This window comes from Haliotis rufescens, unplaced genomic scaffold (genome assembly GCF_023055435.1).
Source record: "Haliotis rufescens isolate VD_foot unplaced genomic scaffold, xgHalRufe1.0.p SCAF_12, whole genome shotgun sequence".
Taxonomy (NCBI): domain Eukaryota; kingdom Metazoa; phylum Mollusca; class Gastropoda; order Lepetellida; family Haliotidae; genus Haliotis; species Haliotis rufescens.
In genome coordinates this window covers 37,145,319-37,166,516 of record NW_025963802.1, presented here as the reverse complement: position 1 = coordinate 37,166,516, position 21,198 = coordinate 37,145,319, and the positions used below count along the sequence as shown (strand labels likewise).

The 21,198-nt window shown below is 39.4% G+C and overlaps 2 protein-coding genes across 4 annotated transcripts; one reads left to right on the top strand and one right to left on the bottom strand.

Moving 5' to 3' along the window:
- Positions 1 to 86: 86 nt before the first annotated feature.
- LOC124136570 (zinc finger protein 583-like) lies at positions 87 to 12,687 on the top strand. 3 transcript variants are annotated; one of them, XR_007220159.1, is made up of 4 exons: positions 87 to 120; positions 3,089 to 3,570; positions 8,630 to 11,098; positions 11,134 to 12,687. XR_007220159.1 is itself a non-coding variant. In XM_046502524.2 (3 exons), the coding sequence occupies exons 1-3, from the start codon at positions 107 to 109 to the stop codon at positions 10,840 to 10,842; spliced, it is 2,709 nt and encodes a 902-aa protein (XP_046358480.1). In that variant the 5' UTR covers positions 87 to 106; the 3' UTR covers positions 10,843 to 12,687. The 3 variants fall into 3 exon arrangements, 1 of the variants encoding a protein (XP_046358480.1); XR_007220158.1 differs by having other exon boundaries at positions 8,630 to 11,104; positions 11,140 to 12,687; XM_046502524.2 differs by having other exon boundaries at positions 8,630 to 12,687.
- On the bottom strand, positions 6,093 to 7,537 carry LOC124136571 (protein ANTAGONIST OF LIKE HETEROCHROMATIN PROTEIN 1-like). Its single transcript, XM_046502525.2, has one exon. It carries the CDS (start codon positions 7,526 to 7,528, stop codon positions 6,323 to 6,325), a length of 1,206 nt encoding a protein of 401 aa, XP_046358481.1. The 5' UTR covers positions 7,529 to 7,537; the 3' UTR covers positions 6,093 to 6,322.
- Positions 12,688 to 21,198: the final 8,511 nt, after the last annotated feature.

Genomic DNA, 21,198 nt, shown 5'->3' with positions numbered 1-21,198 from the left:
AATTTAAACATGTCTTAGTAAAATAGCTAAAAACCAAGAAGCGTTTTTATGAGTCTGCATTGAAACTAGGCCACACCAAAGTGCCCGCTCGTAGCGCCCTCTCACAATGGCTTCGGATCGGTAAGTTGGAACCGCTAAACTCCAAGAAATGCTGTTAACTGTTTATATTTCCTTCTTCGTGCTTTGTAGTTTGTATATCTGAAATGTGTTAATTCAGTCCTGTCCGACTTCTGACGCATATGGAAGGTGTGTTTGGTAGATTATTATGAAAAGCGACTATGTCTATTTGCGTGGCCTAGCGAATTCTCCCCAAATTTTCTTGGGATAATTATACATTGTTTTGTCCACATAACACATCCATGTGACGTACATGTCTTCAAAACAGATGTGGTGATGCATGTCAGCTTCCCTGATATATACTCTCGCTCCAATTAAGGTCGTGAACAGTCAGTCGATCCCGGACTAAAAATCACCTTTGTTAGTTAAGGGGAGGTAACTTTTGACAACCTTTCTCAGTGATGCGGAAATACATTTCCAACGAATTTGGATCAATTGAAATAAATTGAATATGTACTACGATTGCATTTCCTCTGACATATATATCAATAAAGATCAATAATATAGGGTATTGGTGTATGAATATTTGTTGGAAGTGTATATTCAAGATGATAATTTATAACCGGCCCCTAAAAACAAGCTGACTAATAAGAATAATTAATAATTGTTAAACATGGTTATCAATATATAATCATATCCTGATATACTAATTATTGAGATGTAAACATACATGAATGTTCAAGGATTCCACTGTTCAGTTATCAACTCAAAATAAAAATTACAAATATTGACTGTATATTTATGTAAAAGTAATAACAGTATTCCTTGTTGAATAGTGTGTATTGAATTCTCCATTCTGCCCCCATATATATTTATCCCAAATAAACCAAATACCAAAACTCTCAGCAGATTCTAAAGATGCTATCCACATAAATAGAAACTTATGAAAATGTTTTGATGGCAGTTGGTTGAACAATTTATTTTTTAAATGAAATAATTTGAAAATAGAATATTGTTTACATAAATATATTTGAGGAATCTGGTTGATGTGAGTGAGAGTTGTGTTTAATGCTGCCTTGAATCTGCAGCAAATGTCTGTAAAATTCCCAACACAGAATTTAAATAAATCCAAATTCATGTAAACAAATATTTGGTTTGTGGAGTTGCAGCAGGAAACATGTTTTTACATTGACATGTTTACTTAAATCTATTTCTGTGGTTTATATACTAATGGAAAAAGTGAAATAACATTGTTTTTGGAGATGAGAGATTTGTTTGTTGTTTAACACCACAATTAGCAATATTCAAGCTATAGGACGGAGATCTGTTAATAATTGAGTCTGGACCAGACAATCCAGTGAGCCTGACCAACCGATCCCTTTAGTCGCCTCTTACGACAAGCATAGTCGCCTTTTATGGCAAGCATGGGTTGCTAAAGACCAATTTTATCACGGATCTTCACAGATCTGCTGAAATGGGAGATCCCATTTACCAATATTGACATATCGCGGACGAGCTTGCTTTTACAACTTTAGTTATACTATGAAACATTATTTTTCTTGCAGTTTGATAAACTTGACACTCTATTAAGTAATGATAAACATTTTCACACAGACATTTAGGACTGTCTATTAAACCAATTTTAAATAATTCCAATTTATATATGTCATGAACAACCAATCAAAATTCTTTTCATCTGGGCACTATGGTTGCAGATTCAGCTATCCAGCTTCAAGACTGGCTGCTGTTTCCGTTTGATGAATCTCTTCTGTGTCTTGTTGTGTTCTATATCACCTCAAACCATGAAGACTTTCCGGGCAATTATATCTCCATTCTATTATCATGATAGACCCGTGAAGATCTAGGATAGAATAGGTCTTCAGCAACCCATGCTTGCAGTAAAAGGCGACTATACTTGTCGTAAGAGGCGACTAACGGGATTGGGGGATCAGGTTTGCTGATTTGGTTGATACATGTCATCGTATTGCATGGAACGATGCTCATGATGTCAATCACTAGATTGTCTGGTTCAGACTTGATTATTCACAGACCACCGTCATATAGTTGGAATATTGCTGAGTACGGCATTAAACAACAAACAAACAAATATTATCATTATAAATACCCTGGACCTGTTTACTTCCAAACTATGGTGAGAGCTCGACTGGACGGACACAGCCTTACAAATAGCCATCTAATGAAATCACACGTAAGCAAAATTCTGTGCAAAATATGAGACTTTGAGATGGTGATATCACTTGCAACAAAATGCTGTTATTGCAAAAAGGTCCAGGGTACAAACTGTTTGGCCTAATATTCAATGTAGGTGCACTGATAAAAGTAAAATAATTTTCAACTTCAAGATTAGTTCTCCTACTAATGAATGAAAAACACACTTGTAGCCCACACCGTCATGGAGGAACGCTAGCAAAACAATACTGAGAGATAACTGATTGTGTTTCAGTTAGAATAAATAATATTATATGTTATTCACCATTTATTATGATCATCAAGGATAAAATCTTGTTGCTTTTTTCAGTTCAGCTAATTGTAAAACAGTCAGCCGAAAAAATAAGTGTCAAAAGGCCTTTAATTTTTAAAAATACTTTTGTTGGTCAGTTTCGTAAAAAAACTAAAAATATATAAGGCCTAATAGAATGGAGGTATGCACTGGATAATCAAGATGTGTTATGATGATTATAAATTTATGGTTTTAAAATTGTATCTGTGTGTAATAAACATGATAAACTATACTGCAGTTAACCGGTGCATCTCTACATATCGTTATCCCCGTGAAGATGCGGGTCTGAATTGGTCTTCAGCAACCCCTGCTTGTCGTAAGAGGCGACTAGCGGGATCGGGTGGTCAGGCTTGCTGATTTGGTTGATGCAAGCAACAGTGATCTCGATCTCAGTATTGTCTGCTCACAATTATTCACAGACTGCCATCATATAGCTGGAATATTGCTGAGTGCGGTGCTAAACAACAAACAAACAAAACCAAAACTATATATCCTTCCTCATTACTTCAGGCCTCCTCCAGATGTCTCCACATATTCCCCCGTACCAGCCAGTACTTACAGCTTGAAGGAAAAGATCAAACTGATATTCTTGGAGGAGGCACAGTACCTTTACCAAACATTTCTCACCGTCAACTCTGTGTCCCTCAATGGCACCCTGTCCATCAGTATCAACGGAAATGAAGAAATAGGCATAATCGAAGTCTCTGAAACCACGGAAAGAAATTCTTTTGGAGATGTGTTCCCTAATCAACAATATGGAGGCAGCACTGCCGCCTCGTATTCTAGTCCTGGTGCACCCTCACAGAAAGAGGGCAGTCAGGTCAGTGGCATATCAAAGATGGCCAAACCCTTCCCAACGCTGCCTCCAAAGCCGAAGGTCTTCGATAAGAACTGGTTTGACAAAGTTACCTCCCTTGGAAGGCTGGAGCTGATGAGGAAGTATGACAGTGTAGATAATGACCAGCAGCCTCAACCAAAGAATCTGACAGTTGGTAGGTAAAAGGGGTACAAAGAATATGCAAATCTAGATGGGTGTAAGGGTGTGCACAACCCCTTTGCAAAGCATACTCATCATTCACACCCTCAATGTTTATAGGTATACTAAATGTAAATGTGTAACAACACTATGCCAGCTTCATTAGGGATGTATTTTGAACAAAACTTCCTGGTTACTAAACACGAATTATCAAATCACAAAATGCAACCTTCCCCTTTGTCGTTGTGTGTTTATTTGTTGTTAACACCACACACTGCAATATTCGAGCTATGAGGGATCCATATATTACCAAATCTGGACCAGACAATAAAGTGATTGATATTATGAGCAATGATATATCCGCTCAGGGTACAATGACATGCCATCAACCAAGTCAGCAAGTCTGACCACAGAAGCCATTTAGTCACCTCTTATGACCAGCATAGGTTGGTGAGGACCAGTTCTAACCCGAAATGCCCACTGGAGCCCTCCCTTTTAAATTATCTTCAACCATGCTTGCATCATGTGCATAGACGGCTGAAAATCACTGTCTGTACCTGGAATAGTTTAGGCTGCAGATGGCCGTCAACTGTCAACCTGGGAATGTTTATGCTCAGCCACAACACATTGGTATATTTTTAGTTTTAATTTTTTAGAATAAAGCTGCAGATTTTTAATGGAAATGGAATAAAGGTTGTTGTTTTTCCTGTCCCAGTTATGTATCTTAAACCAGGGATAGACACAGCCACTAGTCTGTCAGCCCAAGACTAGTAACAATCAAGACGGACTAGTTGTTTTATCCCAAGATCAAGTTATTTTATCACTTGTCCAAAATGAGTGATTGAGTGAGGTTTTATGCCGCTTTTAGCAATATTCCAACAATATCACGGCGGGGGACACCAGAAATCGGCTTCACACATTGTACCCATGTCGGGAATTGAACCCGGGTCTTCGGCGTGACGAGCAAAAGCTTTAACCACTAGGCTACCCCACCGCCCCCGTCTTTAGTGAGAGTGAGATGGCATAGTGTATATAGGTGTATCAGACATACTGAAAAACACTATATTCAAAAGACTCTATACTCAAACCCCACCGCCCCTAGTCCAAAATGAGCTGCAGACTAGTTGGATATGATCAATGGGGTCTACCCATGTAAAAATGAAACTAATTTAAACTGTGAACCTCAGGAAAAGCATAAAACTGTTACTTTCTGGTGGATATACCAAAGTGTCAACCTAAATTTGTTTCTGTTGAATCACAAACATATCATATGCTCCCTCAGACATTTCAATGAAGAGTGCAGAGTTGGTTGCAATGCAAAATTATATTTTTTACAGATTTCTTATGAAAATAGAATTAAAAAGTTATTTTGCCCCTTTAATGTATGCATCTTAAACTAATTTCCCCAGACTGTATTAACAATACATTACCAGCTTCATAAAGTAGGACTATTATACTTAAATACTGTATTCGACGTAATAAGCGCCCAGGGCGCTCTCAAAATTAGAAATAGGGGGCTCTTATTAGATATTATTTTGGGGGGAAAAGAGAGTTGAAAGATAAATTTCGTGGTTTATGCTGACACACTGAAATGTTTATATGCGACAGATACATTTTTCCAGAATTTAATTGCCCATAATTAAGAATGCATATAACACACGAGTGCGTATTATACGCGAATAAATAAGTGTTGTGTACATTGATCAATCGGAAGGAGTGCTAATTGGGATTGTTCACTAGCCAATATATTAGCAAATATCGCTGTGGGCGCTTATTACGTCAAATACGGTAGGCCTTTTTCAAACAAGTGTAAGCATGGTCATCTGAGCCCCAGTGTTACTTTTGACTGAAGCAGGTTCAATGAAGATGTTCTGTGTTAGTGCTTAAGTTCCTTAACATGTTCAACATAGGATCAAGATTTGGAATCTTAATTCAAAAACTTATAAGAAACAGAATACCACACCAGTTTGCTGAATCCCAGATGGGACTCAACCCCAAAATGTACAAGAAATTGTGCTTTACTAAGAAAGTGTCACATTTGACCACTTTCTAAATGGCATTGTGTACTGATAACTTTGGGAGCAGTGCCAATTTACACCTGTGAGAGGGGGACACAAAGTAAGTGATCTAGACTACCAGTTGTCAGACTTTCATTGTTGTGGAAGCCTCGGTGGCTGAGTGGGTTAGATCTCGGACTTTGTGTACTTGCGATTAGGTGCCTCACTCTGAGAATGTGGCTTCAAATCTTGGATGGGACTCAACCCCCAAAAGTACTAGAATTTGTTCTTTACGCAGAAAGTGTTATCCCAAATATAACATTTGTTACTTCATGATAATAGACAAACATTTCATCCTCAGAAGTATTATCCTCTAGAATTCAGTTGTACTGACAGGGTTCTAGTGGTGTTTGTAAACAGAAGCAACCCTTCACTATCACGTACATGTACTTGCAAGCTGTTAAAACAATTAGTATGATTAGGGGAGAGGTCATGCTGTCATCACATAAATCAATAAATAATAACAAAGCAAAATGTATACTTGTATTTATTTGATATTTCCTTGTACCATTAACAGCAATAACACTTGATGCATTTATCAAAGTCTGACACAACACACTATTTTGTTTTTCAGACATGGATTCTTCCCAATATGTTATAATATGCACATCTGCATTTGCACTAAGGATTGCACTGGTAATTTGTGTCTTATGTCTGATATTAGTGATAACTTGACCAACCCATTTTCTGAATGTTCACACATGACTTGAATTATTTCTGTGGAGAAGCAATAATCTGAGTGATCTCAATTCTCCTGACAATCCCCTCCTCCCTGTGAGTGTTGAAGTCTGCATCGTGAACAGCAGTCTCCTCTTCGTTTGTTTCAGTATCTTTGAACAACTCAACATCACCTTTCTCATGACAGTAATTGTGAAGGGCACAGCAAACTAATATCACTTTTACAATGTCTTCCATGTCCACCATATCAATGTAATAGAGTCTGGGAAACCTTGCCTTCAAATGTGCAAATGCTCTCTGTATCACTTCTCCAGTGTCTTTGTGGGTTTGATTGAATTTCACTTGAGACTCATTCAAATTTTCACTTTCATCAAAGGGAGTCAGTAGCCAGTCTTGAAGGGGGTAAGCTGAATCTGCAACCAGGTAGTGCCCAGGAGGAAAGAATTTTGATTGGTTGGTCATTACATCCATATATAAATCGGAATCATGAAAAACACTTGCATCGTCCACTGACCCAGGCCAGCCTGTGCAGCAGTGTAGAAACTTCATTTTATGATCACAGACTGCCTGAAGTATGATTGAAAGCTTCCCTCTTAGATTTGTGTAGTAGTCTTTTTGGGCCACAGGTGCCCTCACGTGAATATGTGAGACATCTATCACACCAACCACTCGCGGCATTCCAGTTTGTTGGCTAAAGTTTTCAGCTATGTTTGACAGTCTTGAAGATTCAGGCCATTTTATGAACGTTTGCATGACCTGATAGATTGCAGAAACGACTTTCCTCACAGATGTCAAAACTGAACTTTCACTAACCTGATAAATCTTAGCCAGTTGCCTCATACTTTTGCGACTACCTAAGTAATTCAAGGTGATGTAGAGTCTCATTTCTGTCGATAATTCTGGTCGCCCGCCCACACTTGTAGACTGCTGCAAATCTGTCTGATTTTCAAGTGTTTTCAGTAACTCTTCAAACATCGCCTTGCTCATTCTAAAGTGCCTTCTGTAGTCCTCTTCGCTGCAGAATCTGTAAATAGGCACGACCCTCGCGTGTCTGTTTGTCTTGGGATAGTGCTCTGTTCCATTCTCAGACGCTCTCCGATTCATTGCATGGATAATTACAGCAATTATGTCATCATCATAGGAACTGTCACTCAAAATACCTGATTGTAGGATGTCTGTATTGTCTATATCAAGAAAGTCGAGGACGAATGGAACAGACTTCAGTAGAATGTCAGCCATGTTGCTTTTACTAGAGTTCTCTCCCCTTACACATCAAGGGAGACAATTTGGAGTTTTCACTATTCATATTGCATCATGAACATGATGAATGAGTTGGTGTTCGTATAATTTGTTCTAATTCTTCCTTCTAATTTTTTTTGTCACTTATCAAAGGAGACTATAATAACATATTGTAGTTTTAGAATTTAATTAATGATACAATTTATTTTGTTTTCAAAAGGAGCAACCTCAATTTTGGTGCTATTAATTGACAATTTTAATAGTTAATATCGTGTTTCTAAATTGAATCAGCACACTATTTCAATAAAAATAATGAACAAATAAATCTATTGTAAATACAAAACAAGTTACATATATTTTAAATGAGTATGTTTATCAAATATAATATACCCACATATTTCTGTCATGTGTTCCCTTAACGACAAATTTTGTTTTAAGTTCGTTTTCTGTGTGAATGGGGTTAGAACCTACATTCAGCCATGAATTCTACCTGATTCACAATTTAGGCAAATATTTGAAAATTGAGTACTCCACATGTACCAGGACCAATATTAATGACCTTGTGATAGTATTCCAAATTTACAAATGGCCAAATGTACAAAATCTCTAGCAGTCTTTGGGGATCTGGTTCCACTTGCTCAAAACATTCTTAGTATTGAGACTATTGTAATGGTCATGATTTGGATAGTCATAGTGCTAAGTGCTACTTTGTGCAAGTGGGCCATGGACTGATACCTTAATTCACAAATAGGGGCACGGGTGGCCCAGTCGTCTAAGGCGCCGCGATTCGCTGTGCAGAGTTGCGTCCCTTGGGCACGCCAGAAACCTATGATTGTGGGTTCGAATCCCGGTTCGCCCGGATTATGTTTCTAGGTTTGTCAGCACCTCCTCCCACTTTCCTCCCACATTAAGCTGACACGCCGCGATATAACTGGAATACTGTTAAAAGCGGCGTTAAACCCAACTCACTCACTCACTCACTAATTCACAAATAAATTGGAATATAAATATAAATAAATATATGATATAAATTAGAATTCCAATATTGGAAATGCTGTTTATTTTTACGAAATGTTGAAAATATATTTGGTATAATTGCAGGCAGTCCTACCACCGACACAAGATGGACAGGATCTGCCACCAGTGGATCTGCAGGCTCGAGCCAAGACCATCCAATCCGATTGAGCACAGAGACGCCAATAGATGACCTGGCAGTATCCGAGGACATCAAACTAGAACCGGAACAGGATCCAGATGAGGACTGGATGGTGGATGAGGACAATGCTGAGGAGGACAATGAGGACAAGAAGGACGAAGACTACCTGCCCGAGATTGGAGAAGAGGCTGCTGTAGCCGATGATGCAGAGGGGGAAGATGGCAATGAGGAAGAGGCTGACAACGATGAAGAAGCTGATAATGATGAAGACTGGTTGGAATCCAAACGGAGAAGTAAGAGGAAGCCTGGCCTCAAGAGGAAGCTTGTCACAAAATCTGTTGTTCCAAAAAAGAGAGGAAGAAAAACTGCTGCCAAACTGTCACTGAAAATTAAGTTGAAACAGCTGACATCTGTCAAGCCAAAGACGAAAGTGAAGAAAGATTCGAAAAAAGAGCCACAGCAACCAATACCAGCTGACTTAACATGCACACTATGCCAAAAGAAGTTTGATACAAAGAGAGCATATAAGAGACACTCTGATCGTCACTGGAAGAGTTTTCAGTGTGATGAGTGTGGGAAACCATTCTCCTCTATGGATTCGCTGACTCATCATAAACGAGGCCTCCACAGCTCCACAAAGCCGTATTCATGCGAGGAGTGTGGAACGACCTTCAACTTTCACCACAGCTACAAGCTGCATATGAGGAAGCATCGCGGCGAGCGGCCTTACCAGTGTGATCAGTGCCAGAAGTCCTACCTGACTGCAACCCACTTGAAGGCACACAAGGAGGCCATCCATGAGACTGGGACTATGAGTCAGTTTGTGTGTGATACCTGCGGGAAGACCTTCACCTACAGGAACAGCCTCAAGACTCACCAGATGATCCACACGGGGGATCGGCCATACAAGTGCAGCATCTGTGAGAAGGGCTTCGTCACCAGACAAGCGCTGAAGACTCACGAGGAGTCGTACCATGTTCAAGAGAGGAACTTCCAGTGTGACATCTGCTTGAAATTCTATAAGTCTGAACATCTGCGAAATGTCCACCGGCGACGTCACACGAGTGATGTGAACAGGTTCATGTGTGACATCTGCGGCCGTCAGTTCATGTTCAAGAGTAACCTCGAGGCACACTCATTCGTTCATCAGGATGAGCGGCCGTTTGTTTGCAACGTCTGTCAGAAGTCATTCAAGTGCATGTCCTCCCTCTACACCCACCAGTATACCCACAAGACAACAACGCCATTCAAATGTGGCATTTGCACAAAGACCTTCAAGACCAAGAACTGTTGCAAGGCTCATGAGAAACGCCACAATGCCAAGAAAAACTTCATGTGTTCAACTTGTGGGGCTTGCTTCCCAGACAAAGGTGGACTCACCAAGCACATCAGGACCATTCATTCACCACAGAAGCAGTTTATTTGTAAGCTTTGTCGGAAGGTCGGGACAAGAGCTGACAACATGAGAACACACATCAAGAGTCACGGCAAAGAACTTGGTGGCCTGGATGCATCTGAATTCATTGTGGAGATCTTAACATCCGGCGATAATCAAGATATTCAAGAAATAGCTGAGAAGTCATTAGAGTTGTCTAGACAGATGTTATCCAAAGCTGAAACCGACGTTCAGCTTCATGCTCCGAAGGTATCAACGCAAACCCAGGATGCATCAGTGTACCCTCAGACAAGCCACAATCAAACCTCAATCCACCAAACTCCTCGGGGTGTGAATATGCAGCTACCAATCAACTACCAACCGTCTCCAGTCTCCCCTCCCCAGCCAGTGTACCAAGCACCTGTGTCTCCCAGCGCCCATGTGTACCAAGCTCCCATGTCCCCATCAGCGGGGATGTATCAGCCTCCTCTGTCCCCCCGGAACTACCCCTGCCCTGCCTCACCCCACAGGGAGAGCCCATCGCACCATATGTTGAACGCTGGAGTCCCTCATCAGCCCGACCCGATGCAGACTGCTCTTGGTCAGTCCCACACCCTGCAGCCTCTGGTCACAGTGTCGTCCCATCTCCAGCCTCTCCAACCACCAATCAATCCCATGCCCGCTCACCTACACAATCATGACCATGGTCCTCCTGTGTTTCCCCCCCTGCACCCTCATGGACAGCTTGGAGGAGGTGAAGGTCATCATCCAGCAGACATGTAAATGTCAAGGTCATTGTGTAGCCGACTTTTGATACAAGGTGAAGGTTGATGTGAAACAAGGTATTTCAGGTTTGTAAGCCTAAGTAAGGATGATGTGTAGCAGACTTGTGAAAATAGGTCAAGGTTGAAGTGTAGCAGACTTGTGAAACAAGGTCAAGGTTGAAGTGTAGCAGACTTGTGAAACAAGGTCAAGGTTGAAGTGTAGCAGACTTGTGAAACAAGGTCAAGGTCGAAGTGTAGCAGACTTGTGAAACAAGGTCAAGGTCAAAGTGTAGCAGACTTGTGAAACAAGGTCAAGGGCAGACTTTTTTTTAAAAAGGTTAAAGTGTAGCAGACATTAAACAAGGTCAAATTCTTATGAGTAAGTGAGTATAGTTTTATGCTGCTATTAGCAATATTCCAGCATTTTAACGGTGGGGATACCAGAAATGGGCTTCACACATTGTACCCATATGGGAAATTGAACCCAGGCCTTCAGTGTGGCGAGCGAATGCTTTAACCATGAGGCTACCCAACCACCTCCTTATGAATCAAAAGGAAAGTAGAAGATATAAAAGCTTATAGTGACAAAATCAGATCTTTTGCTCGGAAACTATACCTCTCTGCATGTAACTGTACAACACCTCCACAGGGGAGCTTTCTAACTGCCAATGGCTTCTAAATTCTCGGTACGAGTGAGTAAAGCATTCAGAACCGCATATCTGATTTCTGTATCTTGAAAACAAACTTAGAATGGGGGGTTACAGTTCTCTCAGGGTTCACCTGATACGACCGTCTGTGGAGGTGTCATCAGAGGAATTGGGTGAAAGAATGGACTTTATTGAGATTGGTGGCTAAAAGGTCAAGGTCAGCTTCAACCTCTGGACTACATACATGCATTTGATGCTGATTCTTTGTGTTGTGAAGGTGCCCAGCCGGGATCCTGTCAGTATTGTGGGAGTGCAAGCGTGAGAGGGTTTATTGTACCCTGCTATTTTATGACAGGTCCCTTTGTCTTCCCTCAGAGTTGGATGTTTCTATCATTAATGTTGCTTGGGACATTTTTCTGCAATTTTCCGACATCACCTGTTAATTTGAATTACCATATTTACTTATTAACCGTCCTTGTGGCTTAAAAACTTGACAAAGACGCTGCGCTTACAAAAAACATACACAGTGTCTTTTCAGATAAGCAAGAGTTAATTAAACTAAAACTTTTCCAAAAGTGATTACTGGACAAATCTATACCCCTCCTGCACTGCAGTTTTCTGTAACAGAATCTGTAATGTACTCAAGAAAATATGGACTAAAAAAATAAATAAAATCGTTGTAGGGGGCACTTTTTTAGATTACAGATTGGTCTAAAAGTTTGTCAGGGGAAGTCCATGGGAGCAGTGGGGTTAATACAGTGAATATGGTACATCCTTTTGATATACTATGTGAACTATATTTGTCCTGATGTTTGTTTGTTTACTTAGTCATGTTTGTTATCACCTGTAGGAGTGTATAGCATCAGATACTGCAATCTGCAGTAAGTTACAGCCACCCAAGATCACAAGGGTTGTCACGATGCTCCCATAAATTATTTTTCAGTGAATTTCTCAAAGAAAATTCATTAATCAATACAAATGATGTAAAACATTGTTTTTGTTCAGGTGTGTGTATTGTCTGCTTAGCAGCTTGTTACCATGGTTACAATGTTAAGTCTATTATATATTTATATATACTTTATGGAATTAACATGGCACAGTGTTATATTGTACAAACATTAATCTATTTGAAGAGTGTGAGAGACCAATATCATTAAAATCAGATCTTAGTTCTCGCTACCGCTAAACAAAGATCTGAGGACATCCCATTACGGGTCACGTCAAACCGACCTTGCGCGAACTTTGACCGACCGATAGAAGGACTGACAAGAAGTCGACATTAGTCAATCAGAAGGCAGCTTTCTCGTGCTTTACAGCACAAATTTCAAATTGCCGACTACGCATCGAAACATATTTTGAAAAATTCTCGATTACAAATTGGAATGGCTAATAGATGGTCTAGATTGTATGGATTCAGTCATTCAACCCATATCTATCGTTCGGAATATCCCGTGTGAAAGTTTTCAAGGTTGCATAATCAGAATTCTCATTCCGAATGTCACTTTCATGATCTTGTAAGTGACACTCTGATTGGTCGGATAAAAGATCGTTCTGACGTGACCCGTAATGGGATGTCTTCAGATCTTTGTTTGGTGGTTGCGAGAACTAAGATCTGATTTTAATGATATTGGTGAGAGACCATCTTGTTACAGTGATGTCTATTTTTTTTAAATGTTTTAAGTTGTTTTTTGTCCATTTTTTGACAAAAGTCATGATTGATTTAGCAAACTGAATGTCCTATGATAATCACTAACAATCTTTGGCACTTAATGAGGACACATTGGACTAACTTTAAACTACAGTAAACTAGGTTTATAACGAACATGCTTATAACAAACTGACAGATATAACGAATTGTTTGTTTAGTCCAGGTCATTTGCTGTATATTTTATCATTTAAAATTGATGGACATAACGAACAAGCTTATTAAAAAATAACAGATATAGCGAATTCACCTTCTGGTCCCATGTGTACTCTGTCAACGATGATGTTTAAGTGTATAACGAACTGTTAATCCCTGAGCTGAGCACCAATCTGCCTATCAAAACATCCGCGGCCAAGCGCTGCTGTTCAAAGCAATTGAAGGCAATTGATTTACTCTTAAGTGGTCATCAAGTACACCCACAATTATCAATAGTAACACGTACAGTGATAAGGCTATGGAATTAGACAAGTCCATGACGAGAAACATCCTGGTACTGGTAGATAACTGCCCCGCCCACCCAAATGTTCTGAGATGTCCGAGGGTCAAAATGCAAATAACGAACAACGGTTATAACAAACTAAAATTAGTGGTCCCTTTGAGTTCGTTATAAACCATAGTTTACTGTACTTTAAACTTCGTCTCAACCCACATGAGCTGTCATGGATTTAATGTTTAGATATAATATTCATTGTAAAATAATTAATTGAAGTTGATTTGAAAAGAGTAAGCTGGTTGTTTTTTTGTGATTCAGCGAACACATTAAGATGCAGAAGTCAAAATGAATATTAAACAGTTCTCGGTTGACAAGCAGTTATTGTCTTCATAAAGTAATAACACATATTAAAATAATATTAACATGATACTAAAATAAGTCATATTTTCAAAGAAACACAGTGTTTTGTTTGAAAAAATTAACCTGTCCTTTGCTGAAAAAAATTACGGGAAGAATCTTAGTCAGTGATTGCTAAAAAGCGTTGTGGTTGTTTGCCATTCTTTGCTTTAAGTGTGCTGCATGTTTATCAGAGATGTCCTAACTCAAACAGTATTGAACTGCTGACAGAAGCAAGACTTTAATCTGTAGGTACAAAATATTATATAGTCATACATACTGAATATTGTACAGTCATACATATTTAATATTATACAGTCATATATATTGTATATTGTACCAATCTTATTAAAATCAGATGTTAGTTCTAAGGACATTCCATTACAGATCACATCACAATGACCTTTTGCAAAACTTTGACCGACCAATGAAATGACTAACAATAAATCAACATTAGCCAATCAGAAAGCAGCTTTCTCAGGATATACAGCACTCGTTTCAAACTGGCAACCTCCATTCCAGACTACACTTTGAAAAATATCTTGACAAAGTTCTCGATTCAGAATTTGAGGATTGAACGAAAGAACATTCTGGAATGTCTAATAGATGACTGAAATTGTAGGATAGTATTTCACAGGGCTATGCGAGGTCTTTTCCGTTCAAATGTCTATCCTATTGAAGCGAAAGAAAGACAATGATTCACTCGTACAGCCCATACTGTCGTTTGGGGGTAGCACAGGTGGCCCAGTCGTCTAAGGCGCCGCGATTCGCTGTGCAGAGTTGCATCCCTTGGCCACACAGATTATGTTTAGGTTTGTCAGCACCATACCCGTGCTCGTGGGTTTCACCGAAGTGGTTAATGTCTGAGACCTGCATCACTTCGGGCTTTCCTCCCACATTAAGCTGACACGCCATGATATAACTGGAATAATGTTAAAAGCGGCATTAAACCCAACTCACTCACTCACTCACTCACTCACTCACTCACTCACTCTCTGTCGTTTGGAATACCCACGTGTTAACCTTTTCGAGGTTGCATGAATAGAAAAAAACATTTCGACTGTCACTTTCCTGATTTGGAAAGTGACGCTGTGATTGGTCAGATGAAAGGATTGACTAACCCATGATGGGGTGTCCTCAGATCTTTGTATGGCGGTAGTGAGAACTAAGATTTGATTTTAATGAGACTGATAGTGTACAGTCATACTTGTATTTTGTCATATACATAACGAAGAGTGTTGCCCGATTGTACAGGGTACAACTATCGACATCTGTGTTTAAACTGCAGAGATAATCAAAGCTACCTGAGGAATATACTTCACTGGGAAGACGTTGTTAGTTTCAAATAGTTATTTTAGTTCAACATTTCATCTGTTATTCAAGTACTAAAGGGAGGTAACTGTCCTCACCTTGAAATCTAGCATGCATTCAATAGGCGAAACTGGTAAATTGGGGAGTCCTGAAACACTACTCATATTTACACTGACCCTTTTGAAGAACAAAAGGAAAAAAGACGAAACTGAAATGTGTTCTCCTTTTTCCCACATAGATGAACCAGGGCCCATTTCAGTGGTCTTAGTACCAAGATGATCTTATTAACACAGATTTACAGTATTTGTAATGCTAAAATCACTTTGTGTTTAACAGCCCTGGTCCCACTGCACAGAGCAATCTTAGTACCAAGATGATCTTATTAACACAGATTTTCATTATTTGTAATGCTAAAATCGCTTTGTGTTTAACAGCCCTGGTCCCACTACACAGAGCGATCTTAGTACCAAGATGATCTTATTAACACAGATTTTCATTATTTGTAATGCTAAAATCACTTTGTGTTTAACAGCCCTGGTCCCACTGCACAGAGCAATCTTAGTACCAAGATGATCTTATTAACACAGATTTTCATTATTTGTAATGCTAAAATCGCTTTGTGTTTAACAGCCCTGGTCCCACTACACAGAGCGATCTTAGTACCGAGATGATCTTATAAACTCCCATTGTTAACACAGATTTACAGTATTTGTAATGCTAAAATGGCTTTGTCTTTAAAGGGGAAGTGTACACGCAAAAATCACTTTCTTTCTTTTTCTAAACAAAACGCAATTTTAGAATTAGTTAATATCTGTGTTTGAAAATGTAAACTCATTTTTTTCACAGTGAAAGTAGGAAGCTCACAATAGTGTGAAAATGATATGCCGTTATGAGGCCTTTGTTTTTCGAACTGGATCCCTGTCTATTCTCAACGCAAAAAATATCAAGTACCAGTTTTCGGTAAAACAACATGGCCTACGACACACTCCGGCGCAGTGGTGACTCAGCATAACACTATGCTGGCTGGCATCTGAGACGCTAGAATCACACAGCTGTACCTACACCACGTGAAGCGGCTCTAACATAGCATGATGACGTCATAATGTTTATCAGTTGGCACCAATGACGTCATATTGCAAGGGGCATAAGCCATGGTGTTTTTGTTATGAAAATAGAACACTTGGTAAATGTGAAAAATATAAATCGTTTTAATGCAAAACATATGTTAATTAATTGTGATATTTTTATATTTTTGTCTATGACACTACTAGGTTAACACTTTTAATGTGGAAAAAGTACAAGAAAAATAGGTTCATTTCCGTGTGAACTTGCCCTTTAACAGACCTGGGCCCCGTTCCTCAAAGCCACCTTAGCGCTACAATGATCGTAAGCCTATGTTAAAGTATGGGACTTACGATCACCTTAGCGCTAAGATCGCTTTGAGGAACGGGGCCCTGAACCCCATTCCACAAAGTGATCTTAGCGCGACGATGATCGTAAGCCTATGTTAAAGTATGGTAGTTACGATCACCTTAGCGCTAAGTTCACTTTCTGGAACGGGGCCCTAGTCCCACTGCACAGAGCAATCTTAGTACCAAGATGATCTTATTAACTCCCATTGTTTCCTACTGATTTACAATATTTGTATCGCTTAAATCCTCTTGTGTAACACTGCAAAAGACCAACAATCACAAAGTGATCTTAGTACTAAGACGATCATAACTCCCATACTTTAAACATTAAGTAGTCATGGGGCTAAGATCATGTGCAACAACCTAGGGCCTCTCTCCACAAAGCTAACTTAGCGCTAAGGTGATCGTAGCTCCAACACTTTACCATAGGCTTACGATATTTGGTGTGATAAGAATGCTTTGACCTACTTGCGGAACAAGATGTTATCGCCATAATATTGTAAGCTGATGTTTAAGTATTGACATAACAATAGTTTTACCAACAAAAATAAAATATCTGGTCTAATGTAACCATGGTTACTTAAGTCCTCATCAAGATGAGTATTAAAGGGACAGTACCTCGAATGTTTTTAAATCATGCATGAAATAATTTCCGAGTTTGACGTCACATGGCCGATTCAATTCTCAAACCAAAACGATAGAGCTCCGCACAGTGAAGCTGACAATGCAAGTGCTGCACAGAGTGGCTTCAGTGTTGCTTTTCAAAAAGAGGCAAACTGAAAAGAAAGTTTGTGTGTTTTTCTTATACATTGTAGCTGAGTTACAAAATACAAACTGCCAGCTTGATTAGATAAGAAGCCAGTGTTTAGTAAATCTATATAATTATTCAAAACAAAGCGTAAAGCGAAAAGCTTGCATTATGCCTGTCTGTTCATTTTTTACAACAAGTGTGTTTGCTTTCATGTACATTGTAAGAGGAAAATCCAGTCGCATGATAAGCCTCGATGTGACCACTGGAGCAGAAATGGAATAAGGCAAGCAGAAATGTCAGAGTAAGCTTGGGTTTTTTCGGCTTCTGCTTACAAACAAAGCATCAGAACAGTCAACGTCCTGTCCCTTTAGACTGTAGACAGTGTTCTGACAAATTGGATTCCCTGGAGGAATTAAGGTGGATGATTATTTGTCTTCATTGTGTGCATGCGTGGGTGAGTGCGTATGTGCATGCGTGTGTAAATTTGTGTGTCTGCCTGCCTGTGTGTGTGTGTGCGTGCGTGCGTGTGTAAATGTGTGTGTCTGCCTGTCTGCATGCTTGTGAGAGAAAGAGCATGCATGTGCACATACAAGGTTCTAGTTAATAGAAACCCCCAGTTAATACTTAATATTAAAAATGAAATAAAAATCAGGCTCTACACATAAAGGAATTTGTTCACTGGATAGCGGCATGCAATGAAAAAACAGGTGTGAAAAAATATTTTGAGGGGTTTTCTTCACTTTTATGTCTTGAAAATGACTAAAAATATATTCTGTCTCTTACACAATTCCAGTCCTGGATTATTAAGTGGTGGGTCATTTAACAGAACCTTGATGACAGGTGCTTGAAAGGGGATTACTGGGATGTGGATGTTAAAGATCATTCTGTAAATATACATAATGTAGTGGCTGTGTTATTGTATTTTCTGATTTTACCAGGGTCTATATTACCTATTATATTGTTAGTTTGTTTTGTTTGCTGTATTATTTTGATTTTTTATCTGAAATGATTTTATGACCTGTTTAGCATGATGGCATTGATATGTGTTGAATTGTACAAAATGTTTTGCAATTAATTGGTCTTGATATATGTTTACAACTCTATGCTTGTCTCCATCACAACCAATGCACTCACGTTTTGTTTCTCAAGCCTGTGATGGGGCGGTCGGGTAGCCTAGTGATTAAAGCGTTCACTCGTCACGCCGAAGATCCGGGTTTGATTCCCGACATGGGTACAATGTGTGAAGCCCATTTCTGATGTCCCCTGCCGTGATATAGCTGGAATATTGCTAAAAGCGGCGTAAAACCATACTCACTCACTCACTCACTCAAACCTGTGATCAGTCCTACCACTGAAAACTGACAGACTGCAACCAAAAACTGTCATGTCTACAGTACACAGGGAGTGAGTGAGTTGGGTTTAACGCTGTTTTTAACAGTATTACAGTTATATCGCAGCATGTCAGCTTAATGTGGGAGGAAATACCGAAGTGACACGGCCTCAGATGTTTACCACTTTGGTGAAACCCACAAGCAGAGGTATGGTGCTGACAATCCTAGAAACATAATCGGGGCAAACCGGGATTCGAACCCACAATCATAGGTTTCTGGCGTGCCCAAGGGACGCAACTCTGCACAGCGAATCGGAGCCCCTTAGACGCTGGGCCACCCATGCTCCCCAGTACACAAGGGATCACCAACAGAAAAAATTGAGAATGTAACCAAAAACTGAGAAACAGCATCATAAATCTGAGAGCAGGCTGCCTAAAACATGGAAACAGGAACACTAAAACACACAGACCGCCACCTTCCAAACTAGCCATGCACAGAACAAGAAGGGAGTTGACCGTCATGTTACGAGGATCAACAAACAGCAAGTAAATCTACATCTTACAACGCTTAGATAGAATATTTAAGTGTTGTATTATATTAGTGCTGTAAGATGTAAATTTACTCTGGGAGTGTGGTTTGAATCCTGGACGGACTCAACCCCCTAAAAGTATTAAAATCTGTGCTTTACTAAGAAAGTGATATCCCAGATATTGTGTGTTCATCGAACCAGTGTTGTTATGAAATCTAATCTCATTGGTGAGAGTACATGTACTTGCAAGCGTCCCTCTTGCTGGAAACCTGTGAAGATCCGGGGTAGAATAAGTCTTCAGCAACCCATGCTTGCTGTAACAGACGACTGTGCTTGTTGTAAGAGGCGACTAACGGCATCGGGTGGTCAGGCTCCCTGACTTGGTTGATGAATGTCATCATATCCCAATTGCGTGGATCGATGCTCATGATGTCAATCACTGGATTTTCTGGTCCAGACTCAATTATTTCCAGATCGCTGTCGTTGTATACTCCCCAGGGAGCTGAGAATGAAAATCGAGTGCTCACTGATCCATTGACCGGGGTAATAATAGTGTAGCGCTATGAGCATCCACTCGGTGAATGAAATCTGGCGCATTATAAATGCACTTATTATCATTATTATTATATTGCTAAGTGCGGCGTTAAACAACAAACAAGCAGGCCATGATTCTGTATTTAAAATTGTACTACACCGGCCTCATTTCCTTTGTGGACTGAAATTAGATGCACATCCCAACTACACTGAACACAGCCTTATGTTCACACAGGTGATGGAGGAGCATTGTTTATGGAACCCACGAAGTATTAAAGATGATCAGTGGATGGCTCTTCATTTTCTTCATGAGCCAATCATTCAGTTTTTGAGCTGTATCCTTAATGTACGGTGATGTCCCAATTTCAGCCCAATCTCATTAAAATCACATCTTAGTTCTCGCTACGGCTAAACAAAGCTTTGTTTAGCGGCAGCGAGAACTGAGATCTGATTTCAATGAGATTGGTTTTCAGCCTGAACATTTGTATAATTTGTCTGTAGACCAGGTAATGCTTTCCTCCAACAGCTTATGTCACAGACTTTGAAACTGTTGGCAAAACAGAGCAGAACTTTGTTTTTTTATGAACATTTCACGTCAGAAAACATTGTCCTCTCAGAAACCACAACATCCATAATATGCCATTGCACTTAAACTTTCTTTGACCAGAATTTCCAAAATGGTGAGTTGCAGCTATTTTATTTATATAAGCGTTGCTAATAATTGCTCTTTGGATGTATAATTCATTTATATATACCATCACTGGATGCATAGCCAACATTTTCTGCTTGGTTTTTAAGCTGTTTCAGTATTTGAACATTTACCATGTTTACATGATCAGATCAGCTGCAGTGCTTTGATGTCAAAGGTCAAAGGTCAAAGTCACCCTGAAGGTCAAGGTTGAAACAATGACACTTTTGTTGAGAAAGTGTTCAATGTTGTATAAGAACTTGAAACAAAACGAATGTACCAATAGATCATGACTGCTACTTTTTATATAATGAAAATACATTTTTTTACTTCATTACCTTGATGATCATTCTGTAACTGCATTTATTTTTTGTGTTGGTGTGATGTCATTTCCATTTATGAGTAAGTTCAAGTTAATTACTCAAAGTGATTTTGGGTGGATACTTTGTTATGTTTTCAGTCAATGAAAACAAAAAAACTAATCTAAAAATCTGTGATTGCTTTGTATCCAAGAAAACACTGCTTGTCATGCCTTACACACCCATGGAGCTTTGCTTTTAGTTGTCAATAACAACAATAAAAATAATATATAAACTCTTCTCTGTTTGTTTATTCATGTTAAGGGGCGGTCGGGTAGC

Coding starts and splice junctions, on each gene's coding strand:
- LOC124136570 (XM_046502524.2), top strand. Junction 3,571..8,629: donor ACCAAAGAATCTGACAGTTG/GTAGGTAAAAGG, acceptor GTATAATTGCAG/GCAGTCCTACCACCGACACA.
- LOC124136571 (XM_046502525.2), bottom strand. CDS start 7,528: ATGGCTGACATTCTACTGAAGTCTGTTCCATTCGTCCTCGACTTTCTT.